This window comes from Octopus bimaculoides, chromosome 7 (genome assembly GCF_046866305.1).
Source record: "Octopus bimaculoides isolate indiv1 chromosome 7, ASM4686630v1, whole genome shotgun sequence".
NCBI classification, from domain to species: Eukaryota; Metazoa; Mollusca; class Cephalopoda; order Octopoda; family Octopodidae; genus Octopus; species Octopus bimaculoides.
In genome coordinates, this window is record NC_142934.1 from 3,531,954 (window position 1) to 3,556,953 (window position 25,000).

The window sequence follows — 25,000 nt, forward strand, 5'->3', positions numbered from 1 at the left end:
AGTTCTGATATAGGAAATATGGATACAATATTCACTGATGTTGTGAATAGCTGATGTTATCTCAGGACAAACACTGCTGTAACTGGCCTATCGATTGTGTCTATGCATTAAGTATGGTGCACAGATGGCTATAAAGATTGATTTTCTTTTTTGGGTTTCTACATATCGCTTGTTGAATAGTAAAATAAAAATAATTATGCAGTGAGAAAAGACAATATAAGCTTAATAGCTAGCGCTATTTTAATCTTTTCAGTACAACTTTGGACATGTTTTAGTATTATTAAACTCCTTCGGCAAAGCATAAACCGAAGAAGTGATGGGAGAAACACTAATTGTATGTACAAGAGCAGGCGTAGAAATTAGGATATTTAAGAAATAAATTGCAGAAGTTAATTATTGAAGACCCACTACCACCACCAGCACCACCACCAAAAACAAATTCTTGTCAGTGGCAGAATACAGCTTACTGAAACTAGATGTGTCATAGTTTCTCCAAAAGGCCAGTGTAATTATAATACCATTATCTTATATCATGCAGTGATTGTTTTTATATATAAGGATTTCGTCAGTGACAAAGCGCCCTGCCCAATTTTAATCGAACGGATTCAGAATGTTAAGAATCGATGATAAGACCAATTCATATCTCTCACACTAATATTTATGTTTGATTTACTCCCGACTCTTTCTGTTCATTCCATGTTCTATATTTAGCTCGTCTACTACAGGACTTTTTAACTTTTGAAAATGATCTCATACGCTCCCAAATTCGATGAACGAGTTGTTTTTTTCTTACAGTAAACCATGTTTTCAAATAATTCGATTGTCCGGAGTTTTCCTTTTACTAAATCTCATGTCTTCATTCATTCAGTGTATTGAAAGAAATTATTTGTATTCGAGAGTTTAATCATCATCAATACAACAAATGAAAACGGGATATGTTGCTAACACAAACATGACTGTACTTCTATTAATATTAGACTAAATTAATTTATTAGTAGTGTATATTCATGTGTTTGAAGATAAAATTACAATAAATCGATACTTCGACTCAAAATAGAAAAAATCTGTTCAAAAATAAGTTTGCCTCAAACATTCTGATAAATCGTATCAGAATTAAAATACTGCTGGATTGCAACATCAATTTCTTAAGAAGTAATTTAGTCTCTCAACTGGTTCTAATAGCTATGGACTTTTTGAAGAGGCGGGGGATTCTCCAGGTCTAAAAATGCACAACATACGTCGTGTGTTACAACAGTGCCCTGACGATCCTATCAAGGTATTCAGAGGCTTAAGACAAGGCAAAAGGCGAATTGAATACGTACCATTGAAACACAGAAATATTAATGAAACATAGAGACAAAATATAGACAAATATAACGATCCAATTACACCGTGCAACAAAAACGAACATTATTTCGACTACAGAGACGAGAATAACGTTTTCTAGGGTAGTTTTATGCGTAGATCACGAAAATGGAAGCCGTTTCTCACAGAATGACTCTAGCTTTTCGGCTTTTCAGTTATTACATTAAGGTGTAATATGTCGTTAAAAGTTCGCGATTTGCATTCGCATCTAGCTTTATTTACTCAGAATGCAGCAGACGTCAGCGACGAACATGGTGAGAGATTCCACCAAGACATAAGTCAAATGGAAACTCGATATAAGGGGAAGTGGAGTCCCTCCATGCTTGCTGACTTTTGCTGGTTTCTTCAGACAGATAGACCCGATGCTATACATAGAAAGAAACATAAATATTGTACTAAAATATAGATGTTCTTCCTTTAATAAAAGACACAACGTATTTACTATTAATAACAGAAAACTCGCTTTAATTCTAGGAAAAAGAAAAATATTATTTTCACAGAAAACGGCCACTTTATAGTAAAAAACATTATTTAGTGACGGTCCATTTTACGAAACACTGGAGTCATTTCATGAATAACGGAGTTCATTTTCGTTATCAATGGTAAAAACCGTTCCAGAAAATGATGTTCTCTTCTCTGTAGCAAAATCATTGTTGTACAGTGTTATTTTATCAATCGATGTTTGAATTAAAATAAAATAAAATAGATTTACCCGAGTAAATCCCACAGCCCATTTTGTGGTACATTATCAACCCTAAACATTTTCCCACTCAATAATAATAATAATAATATCTTGCCATTTCCTTCAGAATCCTTTGATTAATATCTAGGAGATCTTGTTTATTCTCTTCGGTCATGTTTTCTTCTCCAGCCTGTTTTCTCATTCTGGTTTATACAAAATATTACAAAATGTTTTTGCTTATCTTCATCCCTCGTATTTTGCTTTCTTGATCAACAATTCCTTTTGTTTCCCTATTAGTTTCAGCTTTCTCATTTGACATAAGACACCTTCTACTTCCTTTCTTTGCATATATTTCATTCCTGTCCTCCTGAGTTAATACTTCTCGTCATTCCCCATTCTTCTGTCTTCATTCATAATTTTCATCTTTTCTCTTCTTTTCACTCTTTCCCCAATTTTTCCATCTATTTTTTCTGCCCCTATCGGTTCGTACTCTACAATTATTGTCCGCTTTAACACACCAAACTCAGTTTCAGAAGCAGAATAATGTAAGAAGTACGTGATATTATATAATTGACAGCACACACATATCGAGGATATATCGTTACAGATCTTTAACGAAGACAGCTAAGAACACAGTTATTGATATGAAAACCGTTGGTAAAACTCCGTATCCAGAAATGCTGATAAACATTTTTTACAAATGAAGTTAGGAACACGTTTATTAATATATAAATGGTCAATGTTCACGGCAATGACATGCCCTGAGACACCTGCGTTAAATCGTCAGGTAAACTCCTCAGGTAGAGTGTGTCGGGTGAGAGAGAGAGAGAGAAACAGAGAAAGACAGACAGAGGAGAGAAAGAAGAGAGAGAGAGAGAGAAGGGAGTGAGAGAGAGTCAAACGAATGCTACTGGTACATAGACACACATAAACACAAACGGTAATGGCATGCGCACATATACACATACCTCCTCTACCTCGCAAACACACACACACACACACACGGGTAATTGCCGTCATTGCACGTCTGTATGTACGTGTTCATTTGCCATTTGCGCTCATTTGAATCCCTTTCTCTTTCCCCCCTCTCTCTCTCTGTCTCTCTCTCGCTGTCTGTCTCTCTCTGTCTGTCTGTCTGTCTGTCTCTCTCTCTCTCTCTCTCTCTCTCTCTCTCTCTCTCTCTCTCTCTCTCTCTCTATTGCACACACTTTTACCTCCTTCTTTCCATAGCTAACAGATTTTTTACACCAGAGGAATCTGTCGTTATCGTTTTAATATGATGAAGAAAGAGTAAAATGAAATAAAATATACACACACAAACACACACTCCCATGCTCACGAACAACTTGAAATTCTGAAATATCATCGTGCTCAACGACATACACAAATACAACAAGGGCTTTTGAAGACATTTCTACAGATTCTATCAAATTTCATATAAATCCAACCCTTGTAATCCTTCACATCAACTCATCTCGTCATTTAAGTGTTTTATAGAAGCGAGTATTCAAACAATCGCCTTTTGTTTACTCGAGACCCTCGATTATCTGATTCATTGCAAATGATGAAAGGAATTGCGATCAGGCCGATAATTAAACAATGAATAATTAAAAAGAAAAATGAACATACCCCCCCCCACCTACCACAACCACGCACACGCGCATACACATACATACACACATACAGACACACATATTTATACATGTGTGCGTGCATGCTGCTGCTGCTTATGTGTGTGTATATATATATAAATATACATACGCACACACACACACACACACACACACACACACACACATACATGCATATGTGTGTGTGTGTTTGTGCGTGTTTGCATACAAGCATACATGCATATATGTACACATACACATGCATTGAAGAATATGATGTCGTTTGCTAATTTTCATGTTGTTGTTGTTGTTGTTGTCGCTATCGTTATTATTATGGAGCCAAGTGTACCATCCAAAGGAATGGTGCCCAGCGTCAGAGTAAATTGGCCAAGAATCAAAAGGTCTCTTTACCAGTTTGAATTTATAATGAAGTAACGTCGAAGATTAATCTAACGCAGTGGCAAATGGTCTTCTGATCAGACAATCCCCTGATATTTGGCGGTTCTGTAAAGTTTATACATTAATGTTATTATTGCGGTAAAACACAGACCATAAAGTTTACATGGTGACCACATATGCGAGTGATGTTAATTCTTCAAATTGGCCAGGAAATGTCAGTTTTCCTTGTATTGTAGAATAAAGAAAGGTCTCGTCTTTATTTAATCCGGTTTATTGTGAAAAAAAAAATGACAGACAGCCATTTTTTTATTACTATTTATGAGCGATAGCAGTAAAACAAACACACAAACATGTAAACACGCACACACACGCACACACGCACACACACACATCCATTCTAAATCCATAACGTAGAGAAGACTGTTGGTTTATGTATACGTGTCACTAAAACACACACCCAATCCACCCTATTCACATGATCCAGAAACAATCTAGGACAAAATATCTAGTGCCAATGCCAATATGGGTCACAGGCTGAGGATTATAGGAGCGCCAAGATGTCTAACGGAAGCAAAAGGTACGCAAAGTATCCAGTGCCATTCCCTTCATATCCGATTTTATATCTGAGTGACCTTCTCCTACAGACGTGCTTTAACAAAGGCACACACACACACACACACACACACACACACACACACACACACACACACACACACATGCTTAAGTGCCAATCTTGGGAAATCAGGCTTCACAAAAGCAGAAAGGAGAAAGCTGATTCGAAGACTACAGATCCAATCCATCACTAGAACTGTAAATATCCGTAAAACTTTCCAGGAGTTTATAATTTAAATATATATGAGCACGTCTAGATATGCAACTATATGCATGAGAATACATACATAAAGCAAGATATACAAATCTGCGAGCATACATACACACATACACGCATACATACACGCATACATACATACAAAACTCGAAAAATACTTTTTGGTTGTCAAGAAAGTTCTTGCGGTTTTTAACCTTTAAATTCAGAGGCACATATCTCGGCTCAAACAAAACTCTATTAATCGAAATAAACACCGTCAGAATCAACACAAATTGAAATAAAACTGAACAAAGACAGACATACATGATGGCAGTCTACACGATCATGGCATTTGCTGATAGGTAAGTGTCGTTTATGCCCCTGCAAGTATTATATGTCGAGTGCGGCTTGCACAGAATCACAACGACTCTCACGAGTAATAGCAAGAAGCCCAGAGACAAGCAAAATGTAGGATATCCGGTTCAGCAGAGAAGCGGGTTTTATATACGTGTCAGCTTTCTCCTACAGGGATGCCATAACAAAGACAGGGGCTTCGTCACTCAGAGTCGGCTTGCTACGCCCTCGGATGCCAACCCGAGTATTTCTCCGTCCCGTCGCTCATATGTTGGTTAACCCATAAATGGATTCCTAGTAGTTAACCCGTGGGTTCATCTTACATACAACACAAATGTTCTCCGTACAGGTGAACTTATCAACGGACTAGGTTCTACAGATCAGGGATATTATAGGGGTACCAGACCTCTCTACTCCTTTAATCCGTAGATTAGCCTTACTTAATGCTTTTCTAAAAAAAAAAAAAGGTATGCTAGTTCACCGCAAAGGGTAGCATAAAAGCCCTGATCTGTAGAACCTACCCCTTTGATAAATCCCCTGTACGGAGAACAATTGTGTTGTATGTAAGATGAACCCACGGGTTAACTGTAAAGCGAGGAATGTGGTATATAGCTTACGATGTACTGAGGATTCCTGGTTGGACCCCGTTTAAAGATTAGTCTCATTCTTGATGGTGTATCATTCCGCTCCACTCCCATTAACGTTGGGTATTAAAAGAAGTTTAAATGACTGCGAAAACTGAATGTGCAATTGTTGATGATATCTGCAGGTAATCTAAATTGATGAAATTACTCACCATCTTTTACAACTTCCTCTTTCCTCTTAAAAGGCTCGCTTTGTGCCAAAACATGTCCTAAGTAGTCTCTTGTATCAGTTGAATTGATTAGAATAATATCAGTCATTGGGCAAACGTTATCTTATCGCTATTGCATAAATATTTCTAATTAGATTGTTGATATTCATTGCCTTGAATATTTTAAATCTAAATTCAAGAATATTTGACATTAAAAATATCATACAATACTCATTCTAGTTCGCAACATTTCCAAATGTAAGGTTTGCTGAAACTGAGATGAAATCTTCATTTTCGGCTGAAGCTAGGTAATTCATACCTATTGAATGTCACAGCTTCACATCTTCTGGAAGCAAAAAAAAAAAGGCCTCTCTTTTCTAGAAAATAAATCTATGTTATCTATCTTCCATACTTACAGCTGGCTACCTGCATTGAACAAACTTGTTTGTCGAATGGGAAATTTCGAAGGTTCATTTTACATGTTAATGTCATCGTGATTCTGAAAATAAGATGAAAGAGAAAGTAAATAGTGTATTCGTTAAATAATTCATGTAAATAGTTCAAGGTATATTAAGAATAAGCCAGTTATGTACAATAAATATATATATGCATATCTATCTATCTATCTATCTATCTATCTATCTATCTATCTATCTATCTATCTATCTATCTATCTATCTATCTGTCTGCTTAAGTTTCAGTAAATGGTTTTTTAAGATCTTTCATTAACATTTCTTTATCTTGAAAATTGGATTCATTTTTCATTTATGAATTTTCTGATATTTATTTCCTAGAAAACACATTTTACAAACAATTAATTTTACGAACAATTACATTTACGAACAATTACATTTACGAACAATTAAACTTGGACACTCTTAGATAGAAATACAAGTGTTTATGACATTTATAATGTAAATACAATCGTGGAACGGCACCAGCTGTGACATATTATCTCAGAGAAACATCTCAAGGAGACTTAATGTCAAAAACATGGAACTTTGCTCAGAAGATCAGGAAATCACCAAACACAGGCGTTTCGATCTAATTTGGTCTTCTCAGTGGCGACTATTCTTGGATATTCTGAGCTAAGCTGAAAATGCTTGCCCCATTATAGAAATTAGTAAACAAAACATTTAATGATTTGGGCGAAAGCTTGTGAAACTAGAATTAAATTAATATACACACTTGAAACAGACAGATTAAAATACCATTGTGTATAACATTTGTCACATGGAATAGTACTAGCTATAATATTTTGTCAAAAACATAGGGCTTTGCTCAAAACACAGACCTCTTTTATAAGTTTCTGTTAAAACTATTACACTTAGTTTCGATTTTCTTGTATATATAAATAGTTCCATACTATACTATAAATAGTTCCATACATCGGCATTTTACAATTAGTTTTGTGGATCGGATTGATTTTGATAAAATGTTATGCGCAATGCAGTACAACAAATATTTTGCACAAAATAAAGACAAATAAAGTAAATTATATGTACCTCATAGAAAAAAGCGTATTTCCCTCTTCATTTATTCGGAGCATCCTATTTGCCATTGTAACTTCATGGAAATTTGAACGTTTTTCATTTGGGAAATACAAGTCTGGTACCCATATTTCTTTTATAGCATTTGCATCTAGTTCTAAATAGGTTGTGTTAACGATTCCTCGAAACATTAAACGGTGTTCACACCATCGCTGATATAAAAACATACTTAGTGTAAAATCCTGCAATAGAAATGCCAAAGAGAGGTTTTAGTGCCATATCCCAGAATTGTGTATTTGAAAAGAAATTAAATTAATACGTTTGACATAGTATGTGAAATCAGATAATGCAGGATCAGATATTCAAAGACAATCTTAATAAATGGTTTAGAAGTAATTAAAAAGAAAAATAAACTCAAAAGAGCTACGATGACGCTAAGCAGACGGTGAGTGAGGTTGGGACTTAAGTTTTAAACCATTCTTGCCTCGAACCATGGAGAGATTCTAGCAACATCACAGTTAAGTGAGTGGGGCACTTTGGGATTTTATTGTTTAATCCTTGGCAGGAAAAGATCCAGAAACGAAAGCTTAAATATTGTTTGATCTTCAAACATTGTGTTAAGATTAGAGTTGGCAGCTCAACAGCTAATTTGATGGTGAAAGAAAAAAATGAGAAACGTGTTGTAAGCACCACATGATCGAACTTTTCTATTTTTTAGAAACGGACAATACGAAAAAAACAAACAAACAAAAATGTCAAAGCGAAGATCTCAAGTTATTTTAGAGGTCTTATGCTAAAGATGGTGAACTTAACTGTGACCCTACACTTAGAAAGCAAAAACGCCCAATAAATAGGATTTATGCAGTTAGGCCATGTTGGAACTAGGAACAACCTACCATATAGAATCCGGGAATAAACCATGAAACTACATATATCTTCCATCTTAAATAAGTTCTCATCAATGATCCAGCACACATTTACAGCAGAGAAAAATACCATCGAGCAACGTCTATGTTGACTTGAGTTATGTTTTCTGTTCATTTCTTTAGCAACAAAAAATAATCTGGCTGAATTCGTGAATTCACAGCCATATGTAGGAAGTGAATAAAAAAAAAAGGAAAAGTTTGAGTGAAGGTAGAACACCTACAAAAATCAGCATTGCTTGGAAATGCAAGAATTCTTCGCAGAGTTCTTGAAGCATGACCAGTAAACAGGTGTCACCTTAGTCTGCTGGCTGTGGACAGGTGACACTTTCCATCAAACCCAGCAAAATAAGCTGTGAGTTCACTGGTAGTGAACAGCTGACACCGTAGTACATCTGCAGCGTTAGAAGCTGTGCAAAGACAATAAAATGATAATAATAATCCTTTCTACTATTGGCACAAGGCCTGCAATTTTGGGGGATGGGGATAATCAATTACATCTACCCCAGTGCTCAATTGATACTTATTTCATCGACCCCATCGACGGAATTTGAACTCAGAATGTAGCTATGGGCGAAATACGGCTAAGCATTTCGCCCGGTGTGCTAACGCTTCTGCCAGTTCGTCGCCTTAATAATAATAATAATAATAATAATAATAATAATAATAATAATAATAATAATAATAATAATAATAATAATAATAATAATAAGAAGAAGAAGAAGAAGAAGAAGAAGAAGAAGAAGAAGAAGAAGAAGAGTGATGATAATAATAATTAGCAAGTTGAAATGTATTTTTGTAATGTTGTGGTCGGTTCAAGAGTTGCAGTCGCATGATTTAATTATCTACAGCAGTTCCCTCTTTCCGACCCTCTCTAAATTTGTCAGGGTAGCTAACACACGAGCACGTGCGTATACATACATACATACATACATACATTACACAAAGATCAAAGGAGAAGAAGAGAACTTGTGAGTCTTTTTCTAGAGGTTGTCTGAGCGCTTCACCGCAAACAAGATAAATTATAATTATATCTTTTCTTATCGTTGTCTCGATATACTCGTATATATATATATATATACAGACAGACAGACAGACAGACAGACAGACAGACAGAAGACAGACAGACAGACAGACAAACAGATAGATAGATAGATAGATAGATAGATAGATAGATAGATAGATAGATAGATAGATTAAAGACAGGTATTCTCTGTATAGAATAGAATATGCTTCGTAATTCTCAAAAGGTTTAAACTTGAGCAGGTAGAGGAGTAAATGCAAGGATAAGCAAGTTAAGTAAATCGATTTACACAGAATATTAAAAAGATTTAATACAAAAATGGTACGGACAGGAATTAAAAGGGTTAAATAACAGTTTTATGAGACCAGCAGCTGTTTCTGCGGGCTTGATGACCCAAAATAATGATTGTAAATTGATTCCATTATCGGATAATACCAGCCTCCGTCTTCAGGAAGGAATTTTACATTTGAAGTGTGGACAGAATGGAGTTTAAGATGGAAAGACGGAGGCTGGTGTTATCCGATGATAGAATCAATTTACAATCATTATTTTGAACCATCAAGCCCCCAGAAACAGCTGTTAAACTTGCATAACTGTTATTCAACCTTTCAATTATTGTCCGTGCCTTTTTTGTATTAAATGTACTTAATTTTTTTTTTTTGTATATCGACTTGCTTAACTTGCATGTCCATCCTCTCTATCTATTTATCTATCTGTCTTCCTCTATCTTCCTATCTACCCTTCTGTCCTGGCCTCTACTTCACTGCTTCTGTCCCTTCCTCCTTGTTCCACTTCCTCCCTCCACCATCCTCTCTGCTCTCGTGTGACCTGTGGTCAACTTTCTTTTCACTCCAGCCGCTGTGAAGGCAAGACGAACTACTAGCGTTCTACCTCAGATTTGCGTTTGGCCGTACGGCTTTTGAATGTTGTTTTCACTGTCCATTTTTTCCTGTCTTGGTTTGTGTTTGCCACCTTGGAATCCTCTGTGTAGTGGGTTGATCCACTACTCAGGAAGAGACTATTCTAGAGTACGTCCTGTCTGGTCTTCGAAACATCTAGATAGAATAGAGACAGCTGATGAAGGGATATTCCAAGGGGCTTTCCGTTTTCCTATATGTTCGTTCCGTTGTCTGTAGTTTATTGTTCTAACGTCCTGTACCCTGATATGCATGTATATACACATGTAGATGTAAGTATGTACATATATGTGTGTATACATGTATATATATTCTTTGTATTATTACATTATTGAACGCACACGTCCTATTTTGCAAGTAAGTCTACTATTATTCTGACGTGACTATCTTTCTATCTATCTATCTATCTATCTGTCTATCTATCTATCTATCTATCTATCTATCTATCTATCTTTCTATCTATTTATCTATCTGTCTTCCTCCATCTTTCTATCTATACCTCTGTCCTGGCCTCTACTTCACTGCTATACCCTTCTGTCCCTTCCTCCTTGTTCCACTTCCTCCCTCCACCATCCTCTCTATCTATTTATCTATCTGTCTTCCTCTATCTTCCTATCTACCCTTCTGTCCTGGCCTCTACTTCACTGCTTCTGTCCCTTCCTCCTTGTTCCATTTCCTCCCTCCACCATCCTCTCTGCTCTCGTGTGACCTGTGGTCAGCTTTCTTTTCACTCCAGCCGCTGTGAAGGCAAGACGAACTACTAGCGTTCTACCTCAGATTTGCGTTTGGCCGTACGGCTTTTGAATGTTGTTTTCACTGTCCATTTTTTCCTGTCTTGGTTTGTGTTTGCCACCTTGGAATCCTCTGTGTAGTGGGTTGATCCACTACTCAGGAAGAGACTATTCTAGAGTACGTCCTGTCTGGTCTTCGAAACGTCTAGATAGAATAGAGACAGCTGATGAAGGGATATTCCAAGGGGCTTTCCGTTTTCCTATGTGTTCGTTCCGTTGTCTGTAGTTTATTGTTCTAACGTCCTGTACCCTGATATGCATGTATATACACATGTAGATGTAAGTATGTACATATATGTGTGTATACATGTATATATATTCTTTGTATTATTACATTATTGAACGCACACGTCCTATTTTGCAAGTAAGTCTACTATATATATATATATATATATATATATATATATATATATATATATATATATATATATATATATATATATATATATATATATATGCATACATACATGTACATACTTACATATATATGTATATACACATGCATATATGATGGGTACAGGATGTCAAGAAACGTAAACAAGAAAAACGAGAACATGAATTACAAAAACATGGAAAACGAGCTTTTTTCTGAACAACGAAAGAAACAAATAGAAAAACGAGACAGGCAACATAAAGAACAATCCCTTCATCAGTTGTCCCCTGTTTTATCTACTCCTCATTCGAGCGTTAGGACAAGATGCGTCTTCGTCAAAACAGTCGCTCCTGCAAAGCAAATTAAATAAAATTTGAGATTTGCGGAGGGTCAAAGTTGGTAACAAAAACAAGACAGTTAAAACAAACAGTAAGGGCTGTTAAGCCATTACGAGGTGAAGTGGTGAACGCCGGAGAACAAGCTTTGACAGGAGACAGACGAAAATGTGTGCTATCTCTTATAGCTGAACGAGAAGAAAGAAAGAAATTCAAGTTAGAAGGAAGATGGCCGCTGGTCACGTGTGAGCAACGAGAGAGTCAAGGAGGAAGAGTGAGGGAGAGAGAAGGACAGACAGAGAACGGTTAAGGGGAAGGAGAAGAATTAGAGAAAGGGTGGGAAAGAAAAAAGAATATAGAAAGAGGAAGAGAGAGGAATAGTGATAGTGATAGAATAGTGTCGCATCAGAATTATTAAGATAAAACTTTCGTGGTAATGGATGCGTGGTGTTCGATCATATAATATAAATAATATATATATATATATATATATATATATATATATATATATATATATATATATATATATATATATAAGAATAATAATAAATGGAGCAAAACGCATATAATCAATAAGTTCCTTTAATTCCTAAGGAACTTATTGATTATATGCGCTTTGCTCCATTTATTATGATTCTTTTTATCAACTCAAAATACATCACTTTAACATGGAATTTCTACCCATTAACCGGGTATAATATCTCAGTTTTTGTATGATTTTTTGCTACCCTGGTAACTATTAACATATTTGCATTATCGAATTTTTTCAACCAAGATAATATTAATATATACATAAATTAAAATATAAATATAAATTAAAATATATATATATATATATATATATATATATATATATATATATATATATATATATATATATATATATATATATATATATATATATATACATGCATATATACATATATACATGTACATATTTACATATATATATGTGTATACACATGCAAATAGATATGTGTAGAACTCAGAATATAAAGACGAATGAGATGCCGCTAAGCCTTTCGCCCGTCGTCCTGGCGATTCTGCTAACTCGTTGCCTTAACAACAGTAACAACACCAACACCACAAACAACAACAACAACTGCATCAGACGCTAATATCACCATAAACAGCACTGAATCTTCGTCGGTTAAATTATAGAAGAGGGATTACAGTCTCCAACCGCGTCATGATAAAACTGTATAAAGACTAACATCTCTCCTCAGACACACAGATCGGCATCGAGGACTTTATCGGTATGTAGAGCAGTTGTCTTCAACCGGGGTCCATATAAGATTTTTGAGAGTCCACGCAAGCAAAATAGTGAATTGGGGATCTACAGCAGTATTTTAAGGGTCCATAAAAGAATTTTGTTATAGATGTATTTATTGTAAGAAACAGCTAAGTTTCTCTAACGTTTTACAGAGTTCAACAAGTTTCCAGCCATTGAAAGATGTTCCCTCAGAGTGTTACCGCAAACCTACACAAGTGAATGTGTGAAAAACAAAATAGGAATTTTGAAAGAAGTACCTCTAAAACTAGTTTTTAAACGTGGAATGGCTATTGGGATCCATAAGGAAAAAACAATAATCAAAGCCGGGTGGGCAAAGATTTTAAAAAATGGTTGAGAATCATTGACGTAGAGGCTCAAAGAGAGAAAGGAGTATGCATCGTCTTCGCTTTACCAGAACCTTCTGTAACCTACTAAAGCACCAGTGGTAGATGCAGCGGTGTTGCCCTCGTTGCCCGGGCAACACCCTTTCTGGCCGCACTGTTGCAAATATAATAATTTCGTTATTTCATTTCCAGTAATTTCGCAGCATTACTCTTTCGTATGCATATCGTCTGCTACAACAAAGTTAGAATACATAAAAATGGGGCCATTTGTTACGAATTGTGATTCCTACCCTGTGTAGTATTTTATCGAAACTTTTAAGCAACTCGCCCCCAAATCCTGGATCCCCGCTGCCTGAGCACGATGAGTTAATGAAAGAACCATTTATAAAATTTGACTGGAGTCGCCCTCTTTTGATGGTTCGGATGGATCGTTACTAATCCAGCAAGCTTGGGGTCATGCGGTTCAATAGTATTCTGTATTCTGTTGTAATTGTCCCAGGTCAACAAATGAATGCGCGTTGTCTTGTGATCGCAAGATCGTGGTTTCGATTCTCGAACCGGGTAGTCTGTTGTGTTCTTGAATAAAAACGTTTCATTTTACGTTGCTTCTGCCCAATTGTGAGTGAGTCCCTGCGATGGACTGGTGTCCTATCCAGGGACATTGTTGTGCTTTCAGTCACTTACACGCCACGGAAACCGAGTAACGGGCCCTGTGAGTACTAGGACTCGAATCAGTGATGTCTAGGGGATGATTATGATGATGATGATGATGATGATGGTGGTGGTGGTGGTGGTGGTGATGATGATGATGATGATGATGAGGAGGAGGAGGAGGAGGAATTCTAATCGAGCCGATCTCTGGTATTCCAGCTGTAACCAGTGTGCTCTTTCTTTCTTTGGGATCGTAGGATGTTTTCTGTTATAATCCTATTTATTTCTCGGTTGACCCCGAAACGGATGAGAGGACACTTGTTAACCTTGGTCGTTTATAAACTGAGAATGCGAAAAACCGTCACTAAACACGACAGGTTGTTTGACGGCTCGCTAAGTTACCCTATTGACTCATAGCAGCATTCTAATTCAATCAATCGAACTGTAAACAGTTCAGTCTCGTCATTACAAATAATGGACGATGGTATTTATAGAGCAGAACAGCGGAATAATTAGACAGTGACTCCATAGAGAGGAGCGATATAGTTTGGCTGCACTGATGCGAAGTTAGAAATTACCATTATTTTGTATAGAAGATGATTTCACATGAGACCCAGTATAGACGCCTGTTTTATACGAATCGCGTTAGACACATGACTGGAGAAACAACAACAACAAACGCTTTAGAAAGTTATTTGGTAAATATTTAAGTGATACTTCTGATTAATAGGAGGCAATTAAGACTTTCACTGTCGTATTTGATGCTTCTGGGTTTATGAGTATTGAATTATATCGGAATTTAGCATTTAGACTATGCTGCAACTTATTGATATCTGAGTTACTAATGCCGACAAAGAGAATTACAAATATTCTGTCTGGAAATAGTTGTAATATGAACAATAATATATACAATACTCTAGAGTTTCGTGAGAGAGATAGAAGACCTTTTGTCAAGATCAGTTATGTATTCTCTACACCAAATATTTATAGATTTTAATTCAATCTCGACTTTATTCACGACCTACTAACATGAAAGTCCGACACTGAGAAACAAATCTCGCATCCTCAATCACTAAGTCACTTCCGTTTATTCATAATATTAAATTGGAAAGAAAGTCCTGTCGCATTCCAAGACAGTGGTGTAGAAGAAACAAATGCTTCTTTGGTCTTAATTTATACATTTAACCAAGATAAAATTTCTCTTCGTTATTTATAAAATAATCCCAAGTATTTGGCAAATTCTTTGGATTTCGGAGCAAACAAATAACTATTTTACCGTAATTACTGAAAAATTATCCTCAAATACAGGTGTTATTCATTTTTGTCAATTGAGTTGACTGGACCAACATGAAATAAATTATCTTGCTCAAGGACACCAGTCACCGCCAAGAGTCGAACACACGGCTTTACGACCGTGAGCGAAATATTGACCCACTCACTTCTCAGCTAATATTGATTTTAAATTTTGATACAAGGCCAGCAATTTCGGAGCCGGGGTAAGTCGATTACATCGATCCCAGTACTCAACTGGTTTTATCGACCCCGAAAGACGACCTCGGCGGAATTTGAACTCAGAACGTAAAGACGGACGAAATGCCGCTAAACGTTTAGCTCGGCGTGCTCACGATTCTACCAGCTGGACACCTTATAACTTCTTATCTAATGTTGAAAGTGGTTCTTTTGGGAAAGCCTTCATTGCTTATTTTGTTTCAGTTCTTTTATTCCCACAGACGCAAGTCGGCAATAAGAGGGAGCATTAGTTACTGTTTAGTTTTTGCTTAGTGCACATCCCTGCTCGAATTCGCCGTACTTTCTCTTGTATTTATAATGGGAAAATAAGTTTTGGTTTAAGGAACATTTCGAGTGAGGAACGACCTTCAGGAAGGAATTAAATTCGCAAACCGAAGTTCTATTGAATAAGAAAATGAAATTATTTAAGTTGCAGCAGAATATACCAATTACCGCATTTAGTTGTGTATAAGCTGCCCTCGAGTATAAAGCGCACCCCTAATTTAGTGTTAAATTTTGGTACGAAACTTTTTGTCTTCATAATTTTAGTTTTATCTTGTGTATAAATTGCAGCCAGGATTTTTCAGTTAAAATCAAGCATAAAATAATGGTATTTACTGACGAGTAAATACGGTAAATTCTTATGGAACAGAAAATGTCATTAGGTTTGCGTCAATGAGGAGAAATATGTATCGTGTTTTTTTTTTAATTAATAAAAGTATTATAATGTTTCTTTTCGTGTGATGCTATTGTCCGTGAGTAGAATGAAAATGGATGGATTATTAAATATAAGGATTAAGTTACGCACCATTGTTGCTTCATTTATCGAATCGATGCTGTCTATCATAATCTGACATGTGATTTCTGTTGGTCTATCTGAAATAATAATGGAAAACCAGAAAATCATAGATATTCGTCTCAACTGCGATCACAGTAATATCGAAAATATAACAAATTAACGGCAAATTGCCAGATTTTTTCTTCTCTTTTTCTTTTTTGTATGGATTATTATTATTTTATTATTTTCCTGGTCACAGTTATTGGACTGTGGTCATACTGGATCAATGTCTTCAAGAGTTTTGTCCGTCATATCAGCCCCACGACCTGTTCAGTCTAGTACTTATTTTATCGAGGTCGATTTGTCGAACTGCTAAGATACGGGGGGAAATCCTTTATCTTTGAATTGTTCCAGTCATTGGGGCACTTCCTTGAAGGGTTTAGTCGAACAAATTGACCCCCGTGCTTTAGTGTTTTTTTAAGACTGGTACATATTCTATCGACCTCTTAGCCGATCTGCTAAATGATGGTGACGTAAACAAACCAACATCGGTTGTCAAGCGGTGGTTGAGGGCCAACACACACTCTCTCTCTCTCTCTCACACACACACACATTGTCACGGGCTTGCGGGCAGTTTCCGTTCACCAACTTCACTCACAAGTCATTGATCGGTCAGGGCTATAGTAGAAGTCACCTACTCAATGTGCTGGGCCGTGGGACTGAACCGGAAACCACTTGGTTGCAAAGCGAACTGATAAACCACATCGCCATGCCTACACTAATGGACAAAGTCGAAGCATTGCTCACAATTTCTGTACTGTTATAGAGTTTTCTCAACAATACACCTGATTAAATTCTATAAACTTCTTTTGAAACTTCATACCATTCCAAAGATAAGTCTATATTTGCGAAACAATTCTACACCAAGAGACTAAATCTGGTACCTTCAATTAGTTTCCTTCGCTTGGTATTTTTTCATTTTATTTATATCAGTTAAAAGTTTAGTACTTTATATATTCACGCCTCTCTACTGACGTCATATCCGGAAAAAGGCGATCTGGTAAAAATATCCATTGAATATAAAGTTTAAAAGGAAGGGTAGCCACCTCAAATTAGTTTTATGGCTTGTTTAGTCTGTTTGGTTTCAGTCGATTCTCAGGAAACGAAAATAAAATCATGATTAATTTCAAAAAATTTCGAAGTAAAATGATATTAGACATAACAAGAACCATGTATGTATATACATAAGTATATATATATAAATATATACATACATACATATATATATATATGTGTGTGTGTGTGTGTGTGTATGTATATAATAAATAATAGATAGTATTATATATATATATATACATACACACACACAGATATATATATATACACACACACACACATACATGCATAGATGGGTAGAAGACGTCACCAACGGTGCAAATAACATGAAATACGTAAACAAATGAGTTAAATATGTAAACAACGAGAAAAAAATACACTGTGTTAGAATAAGACCTACACATCGTACCTCGAGCATATATGTGTGTGGGTGTGTGTGCATATGCGTGTGTGTGCGCGCGTGTGTGTGTGTGTGTGCGCGCGCATGTATGCTTACATACGTACATTCATTATATATATATATATATATATATATATGTAAGGGTCGACCGTGCGAACTCATAAAAGGGGATATGGTGACGAATGGAAAAACAGAGGACTCCTTTTATTTAAACGTGTCACACGGTCGAACATACAAATATATTATATCAATGGATGATATACATAATATGTTATACGACGATAACATAGATGACCAGCAATGAAAGACCACAACCGTATTAGATGAATAACAGAGATATTTATTATGGCGTTAAAGATGTATGTCTGTGTGAGAGTGTGAATGCGACATATAAGAACATAATCAAAGACAGGCCGTCGTACAAAGAAAAGTGTGTATGTGAGTGATACATGTGTGAGTTATTACAGCAGATAGAAAGAGTCAGTAAATGACACGTGAGCAATTATACCAGATCGTTAGTACACTATAGGAAAAGTTCTGTATGTGAAAGTGAGGAGAGGCTGAGTGTGACAGTGCTGATCACTAGTTGTGATGTCGTGGCATCGATGCCGGGCCGTGATTCTTGTTATACAGATGTTCGTCGCTGGCTGAGAATTTCTTGTCTGTTTATTTACCGTGGTGAAGCTGAGTCACCTAACAGAATCGAAGAGAGAGATGTGCCGCGGAGGTTTGGTTTGGTGTACATAGTAATTCGTGTTGACGCTGGTAGTGTAGAGGCTGTTTGGTATTAATCGTGTTGGTCATGATGATGATGCTGGATAGTAGTAGTAGACTCTTGTTGCTGATGTGGCGACGGCGGAGGTCATCGTGGCTGGACGAAGCTGCTGAAGTGGTCGCTGGCTGCTGCTGCTGTCGTGTGGTACACGGAACAGTTCTCAAAGAGAAACTGGACCGAGACGAATTTGGCTGCCGAGTTAAAGCTATTTATAACAAACTATTGGCTCACCAGATGGTAGAAATATACTCTATCACGTGACCTTACTAGGGGCCGTGATTGGTCAGTTTGCGTTCTGGCGGGAACGGTTCGAAGAAGTTGCCGATTCGAATAATGATCAGTCACGTGATGGACAAGGAATGGGTTCTCTACTACGCTCGCATTTATTTATATTTAAATGAGATGATTGTATGTAATGGCGATAGTAGTTTGTATCTAATGGCGGGAGGTAGTTTCACTACATATATATATATATATATATATATAGGGAGGGAAATTTTGCTATATGTTATCAGGTCATGCACGTTTGCGAGTGACAGTTATGATAGACAGTATTATTTAATTGATTAGCAGTAGACTGCCTTAATTAATTAAATTTTCCCACTAGCTGTCATACGCTAACAGTTACAAATATCGGGTTATATATCTCCGAGCAGTATGTTACGAGATAATAAAGCATAATATTGATTTCACATCAACGAATCTAATGATACAAAGCACCAACGTTTCTGAAATTGTGACTCTTGTCAACAAGAGCTTTCCCTGTCAAGTAATTGTTGTTGGCACTCCGTCGGTTGCGACGACGAGGGTTCCAGTTGATCCGATCAACGGAACAGCCTGCTCGCGAAATTAACGTGCAAGTGACTGAGCACTCCACAGACACGTGTAACCTTAACGTAGTTCTCGGGGATATTCAGCGTGACACAGTGTGACAAGGCTGACCCTTTGAATTACAGGCACAGCAGAAACAGGAAGAGAGAGCGAGAGAAAGTTGTGGTAAAAGAGTGCAGCAGGGTTCGCCACCATCCCCTGCCGGAGCCTCGTGGAGCTTTAGGTGTTTTTGCTCAATAAACACTCACAACGCCTGGTCTGGGAATCGAAACCGCGATCCTATGACCGCGAGTCCGCTGCCCTAACCACTGGGCCATTGCACCTCCACTGTCAAGTAATACTTTTGATGTTATAAATGACACACGGCAACGTAAGGCGCACACCAATTTCAGCAGCGTATAGTCAGAAATAGAAAGATTTTCGTGCATTAAAGTTTATGAGAAACCCAGTTTCGCATATAGAAACCGAGAGGGTCTTTTGAGATCTTTTGAATCTTTTCTTTTTTGGGGGTCGGGATGGGAGAAAGAGTGCGTCTTATATACCATTATATGCGGGAATTTTTATCTTCAATATTAGGAGTAGGTTTTAAATATATGTAAATATCTCCCCGTAACTTAGCGGTTCGGCAAAAGAGACCGATAGGATAAGTACAAGGCTTACAAAGAACAAGTTCTGGGGTCGATTTGCTTGACTAAAGGCGGTGCTCCAGCATGGCCGCAGTCAAATGACTGAAACAAGTAAAAGAGTAAAAGAGAGTATACTTTTATGTGTGTGTGTGTGTGTGTGTGTGTGTCCATACACACACACAGACACGTTTAATTAATTCTTTTCAATGTTTGGTGTCTTGAATAACTAATGAAGAATAAGACAACACTGAGAAAACATGAAAACGGAAAGAAAACGACTATCAATCAAAGAGAAAGACATCAACTTTTAGACAATGGGAATTTGTAAGAATCTCACCGTAATTAAATTCTGGAGGAAAGCCCTTCCGGTAATCTGTTGTTCGGAGGAGATATTCCAAAGCTTCTGATCTATAAAATAAACATAAATATACTGGTCAAGATGGTGTTCCAGCATGGCCGCAGTCAAATGACTGAAAGAAGTCAAAGAATAATTACAATATTGGTTTCAAATTTTGAGAGCGTTCATCTGGTACTTATCTTATCGACCCCGGAAGGCTGAAAGGCAAAGTCGACCTTAGCGGAGTTTGAACTCAGAACGTTACGACGAACGAAACACCACTAAGCATTTTGTTCTGTGGGCGAATAAGTCCTACAAGGCGACGCCTTAAGAGTAAGAAGAAGAAAGAAAAAAATACAACTAAAGAACAGCAACAACAACAACAATGATAATAATAATCCTTTCTATTATAGGCACAAGACCTGAAATTTGGGGTATAAGTCGATTACATCGACCCCAGTGAGTAACTGGTACTTATTTAATCGACCCCGAAAAGATGAAGAGAGTAATAATAATAATAATAATAATAATAAGAAGAAGAAGAAGAAGAAGAAGAAATGGCAAAAATGACTAGTGCTTGTATTTCAAAAGGGCCAGCCTTGTCACACTCTGTGTCACGCTGAATCTCCCCCAGAACCACGTTAAGGGTACACGTGTCTGTGGAGTGCTCAGCCACTTACACGTTAATTTCACTAGCGGGCTGTTCCGGTGATCGGCTCACCTGGAACACTCGTCGTCGCAACCGACGGCGAGCCAAATATTCTTCCTTCCTTTTTCCAGATACCCACATGAAACTGTAGAAACAGGATGATAACAAATATGCATAACAATAAAAAAAAAAAAGAACATCAAGACTAACAACTACGAAGATGAGGTGGAGGAGGAAGGAGGAGAGGATGAAGAGGATGGAGAGGATAAGGATGAGGATGACAGAATCGCCTGTTATTGATGGAGTTTGCTCTGGAGATAAGCAGAGTCAGGAGTTGTATGATGCTTGTATTCTCCGTATAAAACCGGTAATTTATGCTAAAGAAGGGTCAACCAGATATTAAAAACATTGAGATAGCAAAATCCCAAAACATTGGGTGGCCTAATACTTTTGGCCAAGGCTATATATATATATATATATATATATATATATATATATATATATATATATATATATATACACAAATATATATATACAAGGTATAAATAATGGTGCGTTACATATTTTTTGTTGTGTTAGCTCGACTTACAGCTGTTTCCTGTAATCACGACGGTTGTGGAAGCACAGTCGTGGGTTTATAATATAGAATAGTGATAAACTATAACCTCAGAAGCTGCCACCAAAATGCGCGGAGTTCTTTACTAATCTAAACAATATTGTTAGCTTGTTGTACAAACGGAGCTTAAAAAGTATTTTGCCCGGATTAATAATCCCTCACTAATATATATATATATATATATATATATATATATATATATATATATATATATATATATATATATATATATATATATATATATATATATATATATATATATGCATATGTGTGTATGTATATTGCGACGGTTTCAGAAGAGTTTGCAATAATTCTGAGAGTTGCTCTTGCAGTTTTTGCGTAGTTCACCGACATAATTATGTATGTGAGTGTGCGTGTGTGTGTGTGGGGGGGGGGGTGTATACGCAGATACATATCTGTTCATTCATTCATGCATATTTCGCATATATATATAATTTGTATGTATGTAATATCAGGCAAGATATCTGATTGTCAATGCATGTAACATCATACTGTATGAAGAGGTTATCTCAAGTTATCAATTGCTTGAAGAATGCCACAGAGCATCACTAGACTCGTCACCCGTATTGCGATACCCACCACCCTCATTTGCGCTGTATCACCATTACTAATAGTTTACAAGCTCGTATTTCTATTTTTTCTAGGTTATGATGACCCCCGCATCGCGTACTGTCATGTAGAGTTGGATATTTTAAGAAACTAGCTCGTCTGATGTATATATATTTATATATATATATATATATATATATATATATATATATATATATATATATATATATATATATTATGCGCCCTTTTAAAGCCTAGCTAGGTTCATGGGCCCGGTTTCCCCCCAGCTGGTTTCCCCCTATCGCAGCGTTACTCAAGAAACAGGAAGAAAGAGTGAGAGAAATTTGGGGCGAAAGAGTACAACAGGGTTCGCCACCACCCCTTACTGTTTGCTTCCAACTGGTTACTTCTGCACATGCCGCTACTCTTCCATCCCCATAGGATTTTCAGCAGATGGCATGAGAAATGAAGTCACCCTACACAGACATCTGTACATCATTGGATCATAGTGATAAACGCTTGTACAACCACGAGTCTCAGTCTCTGAGTCTCCGTGATTAGTATCTTGCGACTGACCGAAGGGAGACGAACGATAATCACGTGAAACTGCAGGTTTTCATCAGAGCGTCCCTCTTCTAGGGACGCTGCTCTGACAACAGCTGGGAGTCCCTCACTCTTGTTGGCTCTACTGTGCATCCCGATACCAATCGAGGCTATTTCTGCATCCCCGTACTCAAATGGGTTGTCATCACATTTGCTAGTTAACCCATCGCTGAGACCCTGACTAATCCGGGTCAGAGGAGAACTGGGAAGAAAAGGGGCTAAGAAGGGGTTCCACCTCACAATTCTAGAATTCCTGAACCGGAGCCCTACCATGGGATGCAGTTTAAAGTCTGGTCAAAACAAACATACATATATGTATGTGAGTATATGCAGATATATGTGTACACACACACACACATACATACAATGCTCGAAATGAGGAGTAGACAGCCGACAACTGATGAAGGGTCGTTCTTTATGTTACTTGTCCTGTTTTCCATTTGTTTCTCTCGTTGTTTGCGTATTGAATTCATTTGCTTTCGTATTTCATGTTGTTTACTGTTCGTGACGTCCTGTACCCATATATGCATATGTATATATATATATGTATATATATGTATATATATGTATATATATATATATATATATATATATATATATATATATATATATATATATATATATACACACACACACATATATATATATATATATATACATACACATATATAATATGAATAAAAAATATATATAGGCATATATACATACATATATGTACATACTGACATATATAGGTGTATATATATATATATATATATATATATATATATATATGCATAGATGGGTACAGGACGTCACAAAACGTAAACAACATGAAGTACGAAAACACAAAATCCGAAGTATGAAAAACAACATGAAATACGAAGACAAACTTCTTTTGCGAACAACTAGAGAAAGAAATGGAAAACAAGATAAGTAACATAAAGAACGACCCTTCATCAGTTGTCGGCTTTTTATCTACTCCACATGTTGAGCATATATATATATTATATGTTATATATTATATATATATATATATATATATATATATATATATATATATATAGGTATAAGTATACATGTGTGTGTTAGTATGCTTGTATGTATGTGTGTGCATGTGAGTCTATATGCGTGTGTATGTATGTATAGTTTGAAAGTGGTCGTGAGGAAGAGAAAAGATTAGAAACTATGAATAGAATTCAACATAATTGGATGGAATAATTAATAATGATAGTAAAACTGTGAGAGCAACAGGTGTGCATTAGTTTCATTACTTTCAAAGACTTTGGAACTGTTTGAAAAATCTTTGAAAGCAGTAAAAAGCGCCTACATTAATTTCAGTCGTCACCTCTTTGCCAATATACATATACACACACACACGCACACGCACAAATATACAGAGTGATGGAAAAGTAACTCCCTGTCTTAAAATACTCATAAATTATTTCGTTTTTGCATTTGGTTTGCAAGATTCTTTATGTGAGTTCGTTTGTTGAAACATATTTTGTTTTTTCTGGGGAGAGTCATTCTCTTTTTGTGCCTTATTATTTAACACACACACCGGTTCAGTTTCCACTCATTTACTTCTTTATTTTTGCTAAAATTTTCGTTGTGTCTTGCAACCTTTTCAATAGTCATTGACTGTCCGTTCTCTGAGCTGCAGTCAGCGACTATTGAAAAGGTTGTGAGACGCAACGAAAATTTTAGACGCAACGAAAATGAGTGGAAACTTAACCAGTGCGTGTGTTAAATAAATAAGGCACTAAAAGAGAATGACCCTCAACAGACACAACAAAATATAAACTATTTATTAATTGTGATTTTTCTCTCATTCTTTTTTTGTATTTTTTTAAGTACAAGTAAAACGTCATACTAAAAGCTTTCCTCTCATATGCATTTTTGTAAATTAAAACTACAATTAATCAATAACTAGCGGGAACCGTGAATATTTCACGGAATTAGTGGTAAACCTATCGAGTTATTTCTGAAAACTTCATCCGCCAAAACCTGTGTTGCGTCTGTATGGAAAGATAGTCGCTCATCTGCTAATCATTGAAAAGTGAAAGAAATTGGAACACG

The 25,000-nt window shown here is 36.5% G+C and overlaps 1 protein-coding gene across 2 annotated transcripts in view; it reads right to left on the reverse strand.

Moving 5' to 3' along the window:
• LOC106871579 (glycine receptor subunit alphaZ1) overlaps positions 1–25,000 on the reverse strand; it is a 37,806-nt gene that overhangs the window by 8,056 nt on the left and 4,750 nt on the right. The window contains exons 2-5 of one of the 2 annotated variants that reach the window (XM_014918086.3): positions 20,505–20,575; positions 16,450–16,517; positions 7,517–7,743; positions 6,428–6,510 (exon numbers count right to left, since the gene is read on the reverse strand). In XM_014918086.3, the coding sequence (XP_014773572.1) occupies positions 6,428–6,510; positions 7,517–7,743; positions 16,450–16,517; positions 20,505–20,575 (449 nt within the window). The remainder of the gene's footprint in view (positions 1–6,427; positions 6,511–7,516; positions 7,744–16,449; positions 16,518–20,504; positions 20,576–25,000) is intronic. The other variant, XM_089354611.1, reaches the window with a different exon arrangement.